General features: G+C 46.3%; 2 protein-coding genes across 4 annotated transcripts; one reads left to right on the top strand and one right to left on the bottom strand.

The window, feature by feature from the left end:
• The first annotated feature begins 2,630 nt into the window (after nt 1–2,630).
• Nucleotides 2,631–15,765, top strand: LOC101586152 (keratin, type II cytoskeletal 72). 3 transcript variants are annotated; one of them, XM_023722780.1, is made up of 9 exons: nt 2,631–3,089; nt 4,491–4,705; nt 8,449–8,509; nt 8,862–8,957; nt 9,378–9,542; nt 10,185–10,310; nt 12,577–12,797; nt 13,523–13,557; nt 15,264–15,765. In XM_023722780.1, the coding sequence occupies exons 1-9, from the start codon at nt 2,631–2,633 to the stop codon at nt 15,455–15,457; spliced, it is 1,572 nt and encodes a 523-aa protein (XP_023578548.1). In that variant the 3' UTR covers nt 15,458–15,765. The 3 variants fall into 3 exon arrangements, with proteins under 3 accessions (XP_023578548.1, XP_004637915.1, XP_012371609.1); XM_004637858.2 differs by having other exon boundaries at nt 15,261–15,765; XM_012516155.2 differs by lacking the exon at nt 10,185–10,310 and having other exon boundaries at nt 15,261–15,765.
• On the bottom strand, nt 6,370–6,843 carry LOC105743040 (protein mago nashi homolog 2-like). The gene is made up of 2 exons (XM_023722781.1): nt 6,529–6,843; nt 6,370–6,420 (listed from the first exon to the last, which is right to left on the bottom strand). The coding sequence occupies exons 1-2, from the start codon at nt 6,841–6,843 to the stop codon at nt 6,370–6,372; spliced, it is 366 nt and encodes a 121-aa protein (XP_023578549.1).
• Nucleotides 15,766–15,985: the final 220 nt, after the last annotated feature.

Below are 15,985 nucleotides of genomic sequence, written 5' to 3'. Positions count from 1 at the left end.
AAATGTAACTTTTGTATCTGATAAGGTCAGCCAAGTACTCTAAGGATTTATCCTGTAGCCCTGTACCACCTTTTGTACATCCTTTTGTCAGTGTCTGACATGAGGATGAGTCACAGCCATTGCTTGACCAATTTGCTCTCTGTGAAAGCTTGAGAAAATGTTTTTTCTCTCCATGTGACTTGGGAGACATTTTGGCTCTAACCTAGGATATTAATTTATTTCTGGTACTAGAATTTATGAATAACTCATGTATACAATTGTATACTCATATTAGAAAAATTAGAAATATTAAAAAGTAGAAAAAATATTATTCATAGTTTTATGCTTCCAGTCCCTGCATTTAGAAAAGGTTGAATTTTTTAAAAAACACACTTTTGTGCAACAGAAAACACTAAATTTTTTTTTTGAGGGGGGAGTACTGGGGATTGAACTCAGAACCCTGCACTTGACAGGCAGGTGCTTATTCTACTGAGCTATCTCTCCAACTCCTCACACTAAATATCTTGTTGTATTGTTAACAAGAGTTTAGATTGATCTATCTATCTATCTATCTATCTATCTATCTATCTATCTAAATCTGATTTAACTTTTGGCTTTTGAGGCAGGGTCTCACTATGTAGTTCAGGCTGTTCTTCACATGTCCGTGGCCCAAGCTGGCCTAAAACTTGCAGCAATCCTCCTGCCTCAGTCTCCCAAATTATAGGAATTATAGGCATGTGCCACCACTCTCATCTGATTTAACTTAACTCTTTTAGAGCAGCTTTAGGTTCACAATAAAGCTGAGTGGCAGGCACACAGACTTCCTCTGCATCCCTCACCTCCCCCACTGTCAACACCCCACCAGACGGTGCATCTGTGAGATGCAATAAGCCTGCTATTATCACCCCAAACTCACAGTTTATATAAGTGCTCACTTGGAATTGCACATTCTATAGTTTTGGATAACTGTGTAATGACATATATTCACCATTATAGTGTCATATGCCACAGATTCACTGCTCTAAAAATCCTCCAGCACTAAAAATATTAATGGCTCTAAAAAGTGTTACAATAAGACACCTGTTGAACTTTTTAAAGCCCAGCATGGAATCCATCTTCACATTTCTTCCCCACATAATACCTGCTGATTTCCCAAGAACACTATAGTATTCCAGGACAAAAGAGACCCAATATAACTTGCATATTTTGCAACATCAGCTTAGAGTGAGTTTATCCATCTTTGTTGTAGCACATATATTCCTTGGGGGATGTTTCTGGCTTAGTCTACCCATGCTGAGTGATTTAACCCAAGAATTAATGGTAGAGGTGGTAGTGGCACCTGAGCTGACATAGTAACCTGCTGTTAGAGGCAGGTGCCATGACAGCCCTTCCTCCCAGGCCTCAGCTACCTTTGATCTGCCCATGTCCCCACATATTCAAGGCCTCTGAAACCTGCATGTGTCACTTTGGTCTCCCTATCATCTGTAATAAAGACAATGGCAGGGTTGAGGAACTCCTGAGTCATCCAGAGAGTGAAGCCTTCATAGAAGATAGGAAAAAGGCATTTCATCTGGTTCCTAAGACTGGGTGGAAGAGTCCTGGTGCCAGAATATAGGTATCTCGCCTTCTTATAAAGTTTTCAGAGAAAAAGATGACTCTGAAGACTCCCTTTGTAATCAGTGCTATGTGAGGGTGCTCCTCTTTCAGCCCAAATCTTTTTTTTTTTTTTTTTTTTTTTTTGGATTCCTATTTTTAGTGGTCAGAACTAGTAAACTGTTTCTTGGGCTTATAGGGAAGAATTTCCCTAAAATCATGGGGTGAAGGTGGGGGAAAGTTCATGAAATAATGAAAAGCTCATGGGTTCTCCTCACTAGAAGGAATGGACGATAGCCCTTCCTTCTCCTACAGCACAAAGCCCACCCACTTCCCTGCTGAAGACATTCTAGACTCCTCTATTCATTGATCTGTGTCTGGCACAACCTCCACCACTCACAGATGTCCTCACAACTTTGTTCCCTGAGGAGTAAACAGCTTGGTTGTTATTATACCCCAGGATTGGCTAAGTGGCCAGTGTGTCACTCAGTTACTTCCAAGTACCATCTGCCACCTGTGAGGGCCCAGAGGCCCACCAGACTCCAGGGTAGAACCGGGCGTCCAGCAGGGAGTCCTGTCCTCAGCATCAGTGTGCTTCACAGTCATCCAGGGCTGAACTCTGGGGAGCAGGTTGGGGAAGGCTCAGTCTGATGGGAAGCCTGAGCTTCTGCTCCAGATGCTTGCTTCCCTTACCCTGGGGCCAGCCCTACTGGAATTCTACACTGACGATCTTGGCCTTGGGGAGCAAGGTAATTGGAAGGCTGCATGTGGAGATAAGGTAGCCAAATTATTATAATGCAGGAAGTCAGCAAAGAAAATGCAGGGTTCTAGGCCATTTTGTAGAGATTTACGGGCAGTCCGGGGGAAGAGACAAAAATCTTGGAGAGGATGGTAATTTCCGAAAGGCAGAACCAAGTGATCTCAGAGGTGTTCCCAACTTACAAATTAGTCTGACTCCAATCTGCTGGACTATTTAAGGGCAGAGCCAGGCCGAGGGTAGCAGCGGCCCTGGCCCACCCGCACGCCATCGCCCCGCAGCCTTCCCAGTCCTCACCAGCATGAGCCGCCAGTTGACCCTCTTAGCAGGCGGCGAGCGCCTGGGCTTCAGCGGTTGCTCGGCTGTCCTCTCCGGCCGGTTTGGAAGCAGCCGCTCTTCGTTCAGGGCCGGGGCCAAGGGGGCGACGCCCTTCGGCAGCAGGAGCCTCTTCAGCCTGGGAGGCAGCCGGCGCCAGGCGCGCAGCGCTGGGTTGGAGCGCGGCGGCGGCTTCGCGCTGGGCCATGGCGGCGCGGCCAGTGGCCGCCCAGGAGGCTTTGTAGGCACCATTTTCGGCAGCGCGGGGCTGGGGCCAGCATGTCCCTCCGTGTGCCCGCCCGGTGGCATCCCTCAGGTCATCGTCAACAAGAGCCTCCTGGCTCCCCTCAACGTGGAGCTGGACCGTGAGATCCAGAAGGTGCGCGTACAAGAGCGAGAGCAAATCAAGGTGCTGAACAACAAGTTTGCCTCCTTCATCGACAAGGTGGGTCCTCCAGGCCCTGTGGGTGTCTGAGGTGGGGTCCCGTGTACAGCGTGATTGGTGGAACTGGGTCGAGTTAATACCTCTCGGCCAACCTTTCCTCATTCTTAAAATGGACACAATATAACTGCAGTGTGAGCTAAGGAGGACCGAATGGGATGCTTGCAGTGGTTGGCACACGCTCCCAATAAAGGAGAATCTCATTCCTTCTTGTGGAAGGACACAAGACCTTGGGAAGGGAAGGGGTCCTCAGAGCAGGAGAGCTGTGGAATGAATGGCTTGTGGGCTGTCAGTACCAGAACAGAAGCATAGGGGGACACAGACCAAAAGCTGTGGAGGTGAATGGGGAAGCACTGGAAGGGTAGGAAGCCAGTGAGCATGTAAGATGGGCAGGTTTCCAAGGGAAGCAGGAGAAAAAGGCCACACAATTGAAAGATGGCGCTCATGGGACATGTTAAAGGAAGGCATGTGAAGTGAGGTGAGCTCAGAAACGAGCATAGCAGGAAAAATTTCTCTGGGGGTTCAATGGCAGTGACCCCAGGGAGTGGGGAGGAAGCTGGGAGGGGGCTTCTCCTTTTCACTGAGGAAACAGGACTGGACCACAAGTGGTGACTAAGGAACAGACATAATAATAATGACCATAGCTGACACTGATGGAGACATTACTTGGCTCCTAGTGTTGTCCCAAGTGACACATTTATCAATGCACAATCACTGATCCTGTTATTATTCTGCCTTGAAGAAAAGGAAACTAACACAAGAAGAATAATTACAAATGGGCTCAAATTGATGGCACCATCAGTAGTGGGCTGCCCACCGCACCACCATGCTAGGGAAGAGGCGTGAGGTACCTAGAGGTGCTAGACCAGGAGGAGGAGAAACACAAGTCCTGCTTTGGAGGACAGGCACCATCCCTTTCCTCTTTCAAAGATAGTTGTTCTTGCACATGTTTCCTGTGTCACCAAGTTTAGCGGTAGGCAAGAAGAGGAATGCCAGTGACTACCAAGAGCCTGAAATGAGGAACTTTCACTAGTTGGCAGAATGCTTTGCACAATAACAACAACAGAAACTCAACCAATCAAGAGCAGTTCAGGCTCCGTGGAACAAACCATCCTAACTACCAGAGTGACTTCCCAGTCTGCTTCTCCTCTGCTGTTTCCCAGAATCTAGAATGAGAAGCCACCCTAATCACATGAACACTCACCAAGGCAGGGATGGATGACATCATGGCTTAAGCCTGCTTCCTGATTTCTTGTAGACAGGATCTTGCTTCTTGTCTTGGACATCCAAATGATCATGTCCCTCTGGCTGCATACAGCGTCTAGTGAGCCTTGCTCTATCCCGTCCCACTTGTGACAGGCAATAGTATAGCGACTGTGGGTCATGATCACCTTTGGGTTTCAGGTGCGGTTCCTGGAGCAGCAGAACCAGGTGCTGCAGACCAAGTGGGAGCTGCTGCAACAACTGGACCTGAACAACTGCAGGAAGAAGCTGGAGCCCATTTACGAGGTCCACATCAGCAGCCTGCGGAAGCAGCTGGAGGCATTGTCTGGGGACAGGGTGAGGCTGGAATCAGAGCTGAGGAACATGCAGGACATAGTGGAGGACTACAAGAAGAGGTGAGTAGGAGGCGGAGAAAATGCTACTGGAGAGTGTGACTGCGGGTGAGGTTTCTATTTCCAGCCAGCATTTATGTCTTCTTAGGTCCTTTGCTGAGACCATTACTATTTTCTGTCCCACAAGAAAGGCAGGGACATCCAGGTAGAATGGGACCTATGACAGCAATGCATCTACCCAGAACAGTGCTTGAAATTGTAGGAAATGGATGTTGAATTTCTACTCTTAGAAAAAGAAGAATAGAGGAAAGAGTATTGAGTCAACACCCAATGCACAAGCCGGCTGGCTTTGTGGCCCCTCTGGAGTGAGATTGCTGTGGCAGTTCCCAAAATATTAAACACCCCACTAATCTCAGAACAAATTTAAAAATTAAGCAAAAATGAATTTTTGAAGACATGTTTTGTGTTGAAAAATTTATTTTATGCTCTTTGTGAAGGATAAAATGGAAATGTCTATGAAATTAGAGATTGTCTCCCTCTGAATTGAGCTCATCACAAGAAAATTTAAAAGTCTAGGTGCAGTTTGATTTAGTATTTCAGAAGATGCCAGGATTTCTAGGAGTTGGTGGCTTCTTCCACAATTTTACAGGGTGCAGGTAGTCAGGGCTGTGTTCTTTCCCTTGCTCCACGTTCAGGCTGCTAACCCATCCTTATTCGGAAGTCCCCTTGTAGCAGGACCTGGGCCTGAGTTCTGTATGGAGACTGCATGGGAGGAGGTGACATGGTTCCTGATCTCACGGAGTGCACAGTTTGTGAGGAAAGGGTAGAGAATCTGTCACCTAGTAGAAACGAAAAGAGTGTGAACTGAGATCAAGTGGAATTAAGATGGAAATTGGAGTTCAGTGATCAAAGCCAGGCCTGGAAAGTAGGGGAGAAAGGCATAGTTCAAGGTACAGGTTTGCAGGGGCTGTGCTGTCTCTGGAGGGGACACATCCAGGGTCCCAAAATTACCACTTGCTTACTGAGCAGCCATGGGCAAGACTCTTGGTTCACTGTGAACTTTAATACTAACATTTAGAAGAACCGAGTTGGTGTGGTGGGGCCTCTCTTTAGTCCAGACTGCTGTCTGCTTCAGCAGTCCATGAGGCTGAGGCAGGTGGATTGTAGTTTTGACTTAATAAAAAATGAAAAAATGCCTCTAAATAAAAAATAAAAAATGACTGGGATGTAGCTCATTGCAAAGGCCTGAATTCAATCCTAAGTATTGGGAAAAACAAACAAACAAACAAACAAAAAAACCAAATGAAACCACAAACTAATGCTGATACTTACCTCGACACTAATAAAACTGTTGGAAGGATAACTTGTACAGTGTACAGCTCTTTTTTTTTGTACAGACTTTGATGTTTCATTAGAGCACAATTTCAAGAAAAAGTGGCTTTTATTTACAGAATTTGATGTGTATGTGGATAGTCTTATCTACTTAGACCCAAGGGAGAAAAACCATTAAGTCTGTTTATATATTCTTCTATGTTCAGTTTACATTCAAAAAGTTTGTTTCCACATTCATAAAAATCCTAATATTATAAATGATGAACCCTCCCTCCCCACCCCTCAAATATACAAAAATCTTCACAAATATACAATTTAAGTTGGTTTAATCTTGAAGTGCATCCAGTGAGACTGAAAGCTACACATTTGGAGTCTTGTACCAAATAGTAAAATACTCAAAGGCCTTTGGGATCTTTTGACTGATTTACAACCTTAAGAAAACCCACCTTTTTTTTTTTTTTTTTTTTGCGGAACCGGGGATTGAACTCAGGCCCTTGCGCTTGCCATGCAAGCACTTATTTTACTGAGCTAACTCCCCATCCCCGAGAACCCACCTTTGATGTGGTAAAGGAAATGTGTTCACCTCCAATTACAATTTCAAGCTCCTGCCGGCCAACCCGGTCAGGTGGTGGCCACAAAGCATCGTCTTCTTTTGTCATTTCACTGTCACCAGTAATTCTCTTTAGTTCTTCCATTACACATTTGTGGACATATGCCTTTTTTCTGATCATAACATCATTTTTGTAATTGCATTTGTTGGCATATCTAAGCTTCCTGTCTGGCCAAAATTCAAACCCCAGAAACTCATGTCCGAACTTTCCCTTGTGCCCTACATAGTAGCGCAGGTAGAAGTCATTAGCCAGAGACATTTTCATTCCTCTAACAGCTCTTAAAAGAATCAAAGTATAAAACACATGTAAGGCATTGTTTCCCTGATGTTCAAAATCTTGTATTTGAATCATTAGCATTATGATCTCGGCCAAGTATTTTATTGTCTTTTTCTTCATGTATAAAATTGAGGTGATAGTAGAAATAATTTCAAAAGTTTGTTGTGGGAATGAAGTGACGTGATTAGTTGAGCACAATAGCATGAAGGAAGGTGTAAAGCAAATGTTACTCATAATCACTTATTATGACTATTAATTTATTCAACTAAGGGTTTTTTTTGTTCCTGCCTTATAACATCTCATAACAGATCCTAATATAAATCATCCTTGAATTAGCATTTTGAGTACATTTACCTTTCTATTAAACTACAAATTTCTAGGTGGGTAGCATGTATCATGTGTACTTTTTATTGTGGTAAAACATACATAGCATAAAGTTTGCCTTCTAAATCATTTGAAGTGCGTAGGTCAGTGATGTTAAATAGACTCAAACCATTGCACAACGATCACTGCTAGCCACCTTCATAACTTCATCTTGCAAAACTGAAATTCTGTACTCATTAAATAGTAATTCTCCATTTCCTTCCTCCTTCCAGTCCTGACAGCCACCCCTCTGTTGCTATGATTTGACTACTTTAAGACTACCTTACATAAGCAAAATCATACATGTTTGCTTTTTCTATGACTGGCTTATTTCACCCAGCTTAGTGTCCTTGAGGTTCATCCCTGTGGTATTATATTGCAGAATTGCCTTTAAGCCTGAATACTACTTCTTGGTATGTATATGCTGCATTTGGCTTACCTATTTAGCATTATTTGTTGCCAGTAGTCCATTTCTTTGTTTTCTTAAATGTCAATTATTTTTATTTTTGCATTTTTGAAATAGGGCTTCACTATGTAGTTCAGGCTGGAATTGAACTTAGTACTTATGTAGCCTAGGCTACCCTCAAACTCTTGGCAATCCTCCTACCTCGGGCTCCCAAGTGCTGGGATTACAGGTGCACACTATCATGTCTAGCTCAAATGTCTTGTAATACTTCCTTTTGATAATAGCAAGGGCTGGAAGACTTGGTTTCTTTAAACAAGATGATCAATAATCATATTACCTCAATTGATAAATCACCATATGAGAAATACCCCATCCCCATCTGAACAGTTTCTAAGAAGTTGCTTCACCTGGAGCAAAAATGTATATAAGAAATAACACACACTTAGAAGTGAGACTGGTGCTTTTGCTTTGGGTTGGGGGCTCTAGTGACCGGGGCCATTGTGCCATATCTAGAGGACATGCCTTCCTGTTGTAACAGGAGAGAGGGCAGCTGTGAATGGGAATCAAGATGGTAGAATCTTCACAGTGTCTCTGCCACCACTACTTTCAGGTAATTCATTTTAGGGCTGACTGCTTGTGAACTGAGGAGTTGCAAACTTACTCTTGTCCGTGTCTCCCTGGGGAAGGCTGGGTGTGCTTCAGGGACAAATGACCATACCCACAGTCTTGGCACAGACCTGACCTCTAACTTCTCAGTGAGCATTTGCAGAACTGAGTGATCCCAGTGACACTGCCATGTCCTGTTCTGTCCTACACAGGTATGAGGTAGAGATTAACAGACGCACTGCTGCTGAGAATGAGTTCGTGGTGCTGAAGAAGGTAAGAAGGGTGCAGTAGACCTGGACAAAACTTAGATGGCTCCCACCAGCTGGCACACTGATGTTGGTAGGGTGGGTAAAGGAACCCTCCAGATTACTCAGTTTCTTGGACAAGAGTAACTAGAATTCTAGCTTCCCAGCTCCTCCTTCTGAGTCCCATTGCCTGGGATCCATGCTGCTCCTAGAATCTGCAATTTGACATCGGAGCATTCTATTGCACTTCTGTGTTGGTTTTCTCTCTGGGATTGGATCATTTTTGAAGTGTGAGGTGAGGGGAGTGGATGGATCCAGGGAAGGTGGAGAAGAGAGGGCAGCTGACCCTCTTAAGGCAGACTGGTGGTCATGTTTCCTAGGATGTTGATGCTGCCTACATGAACAAGATCGATCTGCAGGCCAAGGTGGACTCTTTGACAGAAGATATTAAATTTTTCAAGTACCTTTACGAAGAGGTAAGAGCTTCACTGATCTCTCTTGTGCAGACTGTTCCCCTTGCAGGTGGCTCACGGTCCATGTCTGGGGTGGTTCATGGATCAAAGGACAGGATGTGAAGCAGGTGACTCCCTCAAATCCTCTGGGTGCCATGAGAAGAGCTCTGACTGGATTCTGTGAAGGGGATGGTGGATTGCTAGCTGTTGAGGAAGAGAGTGTGGAAGGGTAGGATGGTCCAGAGTACCTGGTGAAAAGGGGAGTCCCATTTCTTAGGGCTGAAACTCAACGTGTCCATTCCTATGCCTGGAAGCCACTTATGCTCTGACAGGGTTTGAACATTGAAGAAGGGCAGGAAAAGCAGTGGGAAATTTGGATCAGGAGACATGGTCCCCACATGGGAGCCTCCCCTCAACTGGCTACCCTCCCTTAACTGTTCCCAGGAGATTGTTCAGATGCAGTCCCATGTCAGTGACACATCTGTCATTCTGTCCATGGACAATAACCGGGACCTGGATCTGGGCAGCATCATTGATGAGGTTCGAGTACAATATGAGGAGATCACCCAGAAGAGCAAGGCTGAGGCTGAGTGCCTGTATCAGACCAAGGTGAGCTGTGTGTCAAGTGTGTATGTGTGAATGTGCATGGGTGCATGTGTGTGCTCGTGTGTCCACGTGTGCCTGTGTGTGTGTGCATGTGTATTGGGACACAGTGGAGACTACTTTGTATTGGAGTAAGGCTTCATGACCATGCCTCTTGGTAGATCACAGTCTTAGCGTATAATGGAGGCATACATGGAATTAGCTTTTCTCTCAGCTGAGGCCATATAACCCACAATCTGATAAGACCACCACAGTTTCTTTGGATAATGCATTAGCTTGGTTTTTCTTCTTGTTTCTGTTTTTGTCAAAATGAAGACTGAAAATTCAGACTCCACCAATGCTTTCATATTTGAGGGCTCAAGAATCCTGTTGAACTAGAGGAGGTTCCTTCTACTCTAGGAGAAAAGAGTGGATTTTCCCTCTCCCTTTCCCCTTACATCTTCCTTCAAACTCTCCTCTGAGGCTAACAAACCCATGAATTTCCCAGTATTTATAGAGGCCATTGCAAAGGTTTAAAGCTATCTTCAATTGTACAAACATGGCTTTGATTATAAGCACAAATGTGGTCATTGTCCCTGTTCCCAACACCCCTACACAGATGAATTCCCAACTGCCCTGTGCTTCTCTTCTTTTGTCATTCCACCTCAGATCCAGGAGCTTCAGGTCACAGCAGGTCAGCATGGGGATGACCTCAAACTCACCAAGGCTGAGATCTCCGAGGTCAACCGGCTGATCCAGAGGCTGCGCTCAGAGATAGGGAATGTGAAGAAACAGGTGAGTTGTAGGAAGTGAATCAGTGGATGAGGCTTATTGAGCACAAACCTGGACAAGGCAGAACATGAGGGAAAGGGTAAGTCATGGTCCCTTCCTTAGGCATTTATAACTTACCAGGAGAGGTGGGTCAGAACATATGCAGAAAAAGTGTTGTGCATGGCACAAGATTTGTTGTAAGTACTGTAGAGGTCCAGAGGGATTGGAGGTGAATGAGGACACAAGAGAAACTTTCTGTAAGAGGTGGGTTTACACTGGGACAGGAGTAAAGGGGAAGGGAATGTGTCCGGGTGGAGGAGCCAACAAGAGTAGTGGGTGGAGGTGGTGCATGCACATGGAGGAGCCAACCAGAAGTGCTACTCAGTGAGAGTGGAGGTCACCACTGGGTTGGAGTAGTTAGGTTATACACAGCCTTCAAAGCCAGCCAGTGGGGTTGAGATTGGGCGACTCCCCTTTAGTAGGTAGGGGGAGCCACTTGGAGGAACTTCACACAATTCCTTGGTGGACAACAAATCCATAGAGGACTTTAAACAGGGTCTGTAGTGGAGTGGCCTTCGCTGTGGTGGTGCTGTGGAGGGACACTGTACCACTCCCCTCTCTGGAAGCATACAATTTGAGACACCTGCAAGGCAGCAAGCCCACAAATTACCTTAAGTGTGCTGAGGTCAGGGCAAGGGTTTCAGGATCTCAGCTTCCTAGGCAGGTTGTTGCCCCATTTCCTTTCCCTCCTTTTCATTCCTCATCCTCCAACCCCCACCTTTGCCCCCCATGCACGCACTACTGTTCCTCTGGGCAGTGGGCCATGGTAGTGGGAAGAAGAAAGAGTAACAAATGTTGTGTACTCATGGTTAGGTGAGGTTATTACTGGAAAAATGACATTTTTCAGATTAGAACAGTCCCTCACTCTGTTGTTCAGGGCAGACATTTCTGAGGGGAGCCTGCAACACTGGGTTCCTATTTAAATGTCTTTTTTTTATGTACTTGGAATTGAACTTAGGACCTTGCTCTTGGCAGGCAGGTCCTTTGCCACTGAGCTACATCCCCAGCTGTCAGGCATCTCTTGAGTGGCCTCAGACAAGGGCCTTTCTTGCTCTTCTTGCCTCCTCAACCAAAGAAGAAGTTCACAGTTCCACATCAGCGCCTCTTGGCATTTGGTGGCCCCAAAATCCATGTAATATTTGTTCTAAAGAATGCTAAAATTTCATGCCCTCTCAACTCCCACAATATTCAGAAGATCCAAGTGTTTGACATTCCTGGGTTCACCCTGTGAGTCCTGGTCAGTGAAAAAGGACAGAGGACTATTAGGCTGAATTCAGGTGGCAGAGTTTATTAATACCCTCCTTCATGATGAGACCTTCGCAGTCCCAAGAAGGACACACAACTTTCTGGGGTGAGGTAGCTGGGTCCTGGGTATCTTCCTGAGGTCGTGGGCATTGACTAAGCCAGGGGCTGCCTAGCCAAGGTGGTAGTGCCTGCTTCAGACAGTGTATAAATCTGTTTGGCATCAGGGTTAGCTGCTGCTTTCCTTGATGTGAAGCAAAGTCAAGTCCACAGGAGGGTACACCCCAGAAACAGAAAGCCGGTGCTTAGATCCTGTCAAAACCTTAGCTGAGAAGCAAGAAAACACTCAGACTATGAAACTCAGGAAGGATCTGGAGCTATCACATGCGCCCAAGCATGCAGTTCCATCTGCGTGGCCTCTGGTGGGTTGCACGATTCCACCAACCAGAGGTGTGTGTCTCTCGTAGAACCTGTTTGTTATGTAAGAACATCTTTGAAGCCTATCCTTGACTTTTAATATAATTCTCTATGGGGGTTCTGGGGGTGAGACTCTAGGTGTGGTAAGTTTACTTGGAAAACATTTGATTAATAGGGATGTTATTAGTCCTCACTCTTCTCCTGTGATTTACAGTATCTCCTGAGACAGCCTGTACACATGGAGCTGCACTAGGTATGGCCACTTGGAGACTTTTCAGGGTTGTTCTTAGAATTGTATAGCTGATACTTCAGGTTCGGTGGGACAGGGCTGAGTCCACATAGCCCATCTTGGTACCCAGCCCCTCCACTCTCCCAGGGATAGGTCTCTACTTCAGATGCTGAGGACTGAGCTGGGATGGCTCCTGTGTGAAGTCTAGAGAAGGACTGTCTCAATTTTATTGATGCCCAAAGTTAAATCAACCAGGAGGCAATTGAAACATTTGCTCAGTCATGACCACAAGAGGTCGGAACTGGACTCTGACTCAAAGTGCTGAATCTCTTTGCCCCTCAGTGCTCCAACCTGGAGACGTCTATCACTGACACAGAGCAGCAGGGAGACTGTGCCCTCAAGGACGCCCAGGCTAAGCTCCATGAGCTGGAGGGTGCCCTGCAGCAGGGCAAGGAGGAGCTGGTCCGGTTGCTGCTGGAGTACCAGGATCTCTTGAATGTGAAGATGGAGCTGGACATCGAGATCACCACCTACCGCATGCTGCTGGAGGGCGAGGAGAGCCGGTGAGGGGCGGACAACCTGTGTGGGACAGTTTTCCTCTCTGCTTTAATAGAAGGCCCAAGGCAAACAGTGTGGTTCTGTTCAGGTGCCCTACTGAAATAAATCCGTCCAGCAAGCAGGCTTCCCTGGTGGTTGGGAAGTTATGCAGCAAGAAGGATCAAATTGTGACAATCACAGAGCTTGTGAGACAGAATATTAATGTCACAATTTTTGAGAAACAGAGCATTCCTGGATTTGTCAAGGTGTATGGGCAGGTGGGGAGGGGTGCACGATGGCCAGCAAGAGTCATCCAAGTTCAAATCATTACTCGAAAAACATTTGATTAATAGGGATGTTATTAGTCTCCACTTTCCTCCTGTGATTTGCAGTATCTCTTCAGACTGCCTGTACACGCAGAGCTGCATTAGCAGTGTCTGGGGCTGAGTGAGGATGTGGACTCCTTCTTAATAGTCTAAGTCTAATGGGATCCCTGGGGTGGGAGGGAGTGGGACTGAATCAGCCATGCAACAGAGAATCCCAGAGACCTGCTGGACAGCGAGTGACTCCTGCAGCAGAGCTCTCTCCTGAGTTCTCCATCGCTTGAGAGGTCCTGCTGGGAGCAGGAAGGAAGGAGGCCCGATGGTGTTGGGGAGATGTTCTTAGCAGAGAAACTTATTCCTGGCGGTGACCCCCTGAGAGACTGGGAGATAATGAGGGAGGAGTCACCTGTTGTCTTCTCCCCCTACAGGATGTCTGGTGACCACCCAAATTCCATGAGTGTCTGTAAGTACCTGCGCATCTCAGTTCTGACCATGGTCACTTTACCAGAAGTCTAAGTCCCCATAACTCTATGAAACAAAAGACAAAACGGAATCACAGAGAGGGTTCAGCAGAGATGTAAGGATGGCAAAGAAAGCTGACTTCAGCAGTGAAAGGGAAGTAATGGATGGAGAACAATAATATCATTAATCTGATGGCGCCCAGCTGTCTGCTGTAAGCACAATGCTTCATGGCCGCCTTCCATTTGCTTTGAGATCAGACCAACATAAAGACCCTATGTTGTAAGAAAAGGGATTGGAAGAGGCCTGAAAGGCAGAACAATTTCTAAAAAGGCACCTAAACATTCACCTTCAGGCTTAAATCCTGAGAGATGCTGGATACTAAGAGAAATGGATATTTCCAGGGCCTCCCCCCACCCCAGCAGCAGCAGCAGCAGCAGCAGCATGAAGTCCTCTGTTCATGTGGCTCCTGTCTTCATTTTGTCCTGTCCTCAGGGAAACTCCCTGGTAGAGCTTTGTCTGCTAAGGCCTTAAAGTCTGATATCAATAGATTGACGCAGACTGCTAGGGAAGGTCAAATACGTGGGGCTGAGCACATGGAAACGAAGCCACACGCGATGAGTGCTCATAAGAACCTCTCAGTGGGAAATCCACAGGAAAGAATAGCCGGAGCGAGCACAGAGCGGTCTTCGCCCATGTTTCCCTTCACGGCAGTTCAGGTTACTTCTTCAGAGGGGGGACTATTACAGGCAGCCGAGTTAGATAGAAATATTGTAGGCAGTCAGACAGGGCCAGGCCCTTGAAGGAGCCAGCACAGAAGACAAAGACAACTGTGGGAGGGACGGATGCTCCTGCTGTGAACCAGATCTAAAGACCTAAAGGCCAAACAAATGCTAAAAGGTTAGCACCTGGGATTGATATTCTAAATGAGTATCCTTCACCTGAAAAGACCCAAGTGAGTCACTAGCCCAACCCCCAATGGGAAGAGATCCTGTCCTGTGTTCATGCTCTATTCATGCCTGCTTGCTACATGACTCGCTTTCCCATTTGATACTGGATTTAATCAGTTTTACCTGAGCAATGGTGCTTGTAATCCCATTGGTTGACCATAGTTTTGTCCCACCCCACCTCCACCTAAGCGAGTGCCCATTCTCTCTACCTTAGCTCTACATGGTTTTACACTATAAAAGTCCCTGGAAGAGACAGCTTCCCAGGGAACTACCCGCTCGGGCCCCTCTCCTGTCCCTCTTTGGACAGGAGCTTTCTTTCCCTCAATAAGTATATTCTGCTCATAAAGAAAGAAAAAAGAAAGAAAGAAAGAAAGAAAGAAAGAAAGAAAGAAAAAAATAGGGCTGGTGAGATGGCTCAGTGGTCTAAAGCACCTACTTAGAACAAGCTCAGCTAAAGCACAAGGACCACGGTTCAATCCCCAGCACCACATGCCAGCCAGCCCCGCCCCCTGGTGGGCTGAGCCGGTCACATACACACACAGAAATGAATAAAATTAAAAAAAAAAAAAAAAAAAAAGCCTAAATGGGGAAAACACATGAAATTATCTTAATAAAATATAAAACTTTAATAAGAAAGAGAATAGGTCAACATGAACCCAGAGCAGGGGAGAGCTGGGGCAGTAGCCCTGGATGCCTCAGCAGGCCCTCTGCCGCAGCAGTGGGAGGGCTGACTGGGGTCTTCCCTCACCCTTTCCAGCAGTGATCAGCAGCACTACTGCTGGGACAGGAGGAGCTGGTTTTAGTGTGGGCTTTGGTGCCTCAAGCAATTACAGCTACAAGCCTGCAGCAGTAGATGTCAAGACCAAAAGCAACCATGTCAGCGTCAGCGAGCTCAAGGATCCTCTCAGCAAGACCTCAGGCAGCAGCTGTGGACCCAGAAAGACCTCCAGATGACAGGCAGTTGGGGTGCTGTGAGCAGAAGGCTGCAGAGCCCAGCCACTTCCTCCTCTCCTGGGCCCTTTCCAGGTCAAGAAGTCCCTGTCTCTTACCACAATCTCAATGCTACCATTTCTTCATGTTCTGGGAAGGCCAGCCAAGGGCTGTGTCACTGGGATTCTTTCCAGTCACCTTTCACTGGGTGACTTCCCCCGCCCACAGAGCTAATGCACACACCTTGGATGTCTCCATGCAGCCAGCTGCCAGCTCCTCTGCCCAGTGCCTTTGGGACCTTTAATGCCGAGGGGCTTTTTTTGTCCTTTGACTAAAATTGTGTCAAGTTCTCTGCTTCTACAATAAATGATGGCTATTGTTGGTCTCTTGTTTTCTGTTGCTTATGACAGAATAGCTGAGGCTGGGGAATTTAGAATGAACAGAGATTAATCTTGGCTTATAGTTCTGAGGCCCAAGAGCATAGCACCAGCGTCTGTTTAGCTTCTGGTGAGAGCTTTGTATTGTTATACGGTGCCAGAGCAGAAAGGAGAA

Source organism: Octodon degus, unplaced genomic scaffold, assembly GCF_000260255.1.
Source record: "Octodon degus isolate 3935 unplaced genomic scaffold, OctDeg1.0 scaffold00093, whole genome shotgun sequence".
NCBI classification, from domain to species: domain Eukaryota; kingdom Metazoa; phylum Chordata; class Mammalia; order Rodentia; family Octodontidae; genus Octodon; species Octodon degus.
This window is presented reverse-complemented; position numbering and strand designations above follow the sequence as displayed.

Coding starts and splice junctions, on each gene's coding strand:
- LOC101586152 (XM_004637858.2), top strand. CDS start 2,631: ATGAGCCGCCAGTTGACCCTCTTAGCAGGCGGCGAGCGCCTGGGCTTC. Junction 3,090..4,490: donor TTGCCTCCTTCATCGACAAG/GTGGGTCCTCCA, acceptor TTTGGGTTTCAG/GTGCGGTTCCTGGAGCAGCA. Junction 10,311..12,576: donor TAGGGAATGTGAAGAAACAG/GTGAGTTGTAGG, acceptor TTTGCCCCTCAG/TGCTCCAACCTGGAGACGTC.
- LOC105743040 (XM_023722781.1), bottom strand. CDS start 6,843: ATGTCTCTGGCTAATGACTTCTACCTGCGCTACTATGTAGGGCACAAG. Junction 6,421..6,528: donor TTTCCTTTACCACATCAAAG/GTGGGTTCTCGG, acceptor AAAAAAAAAAAG/GTGGGTTTTCTTAAGGTTGT.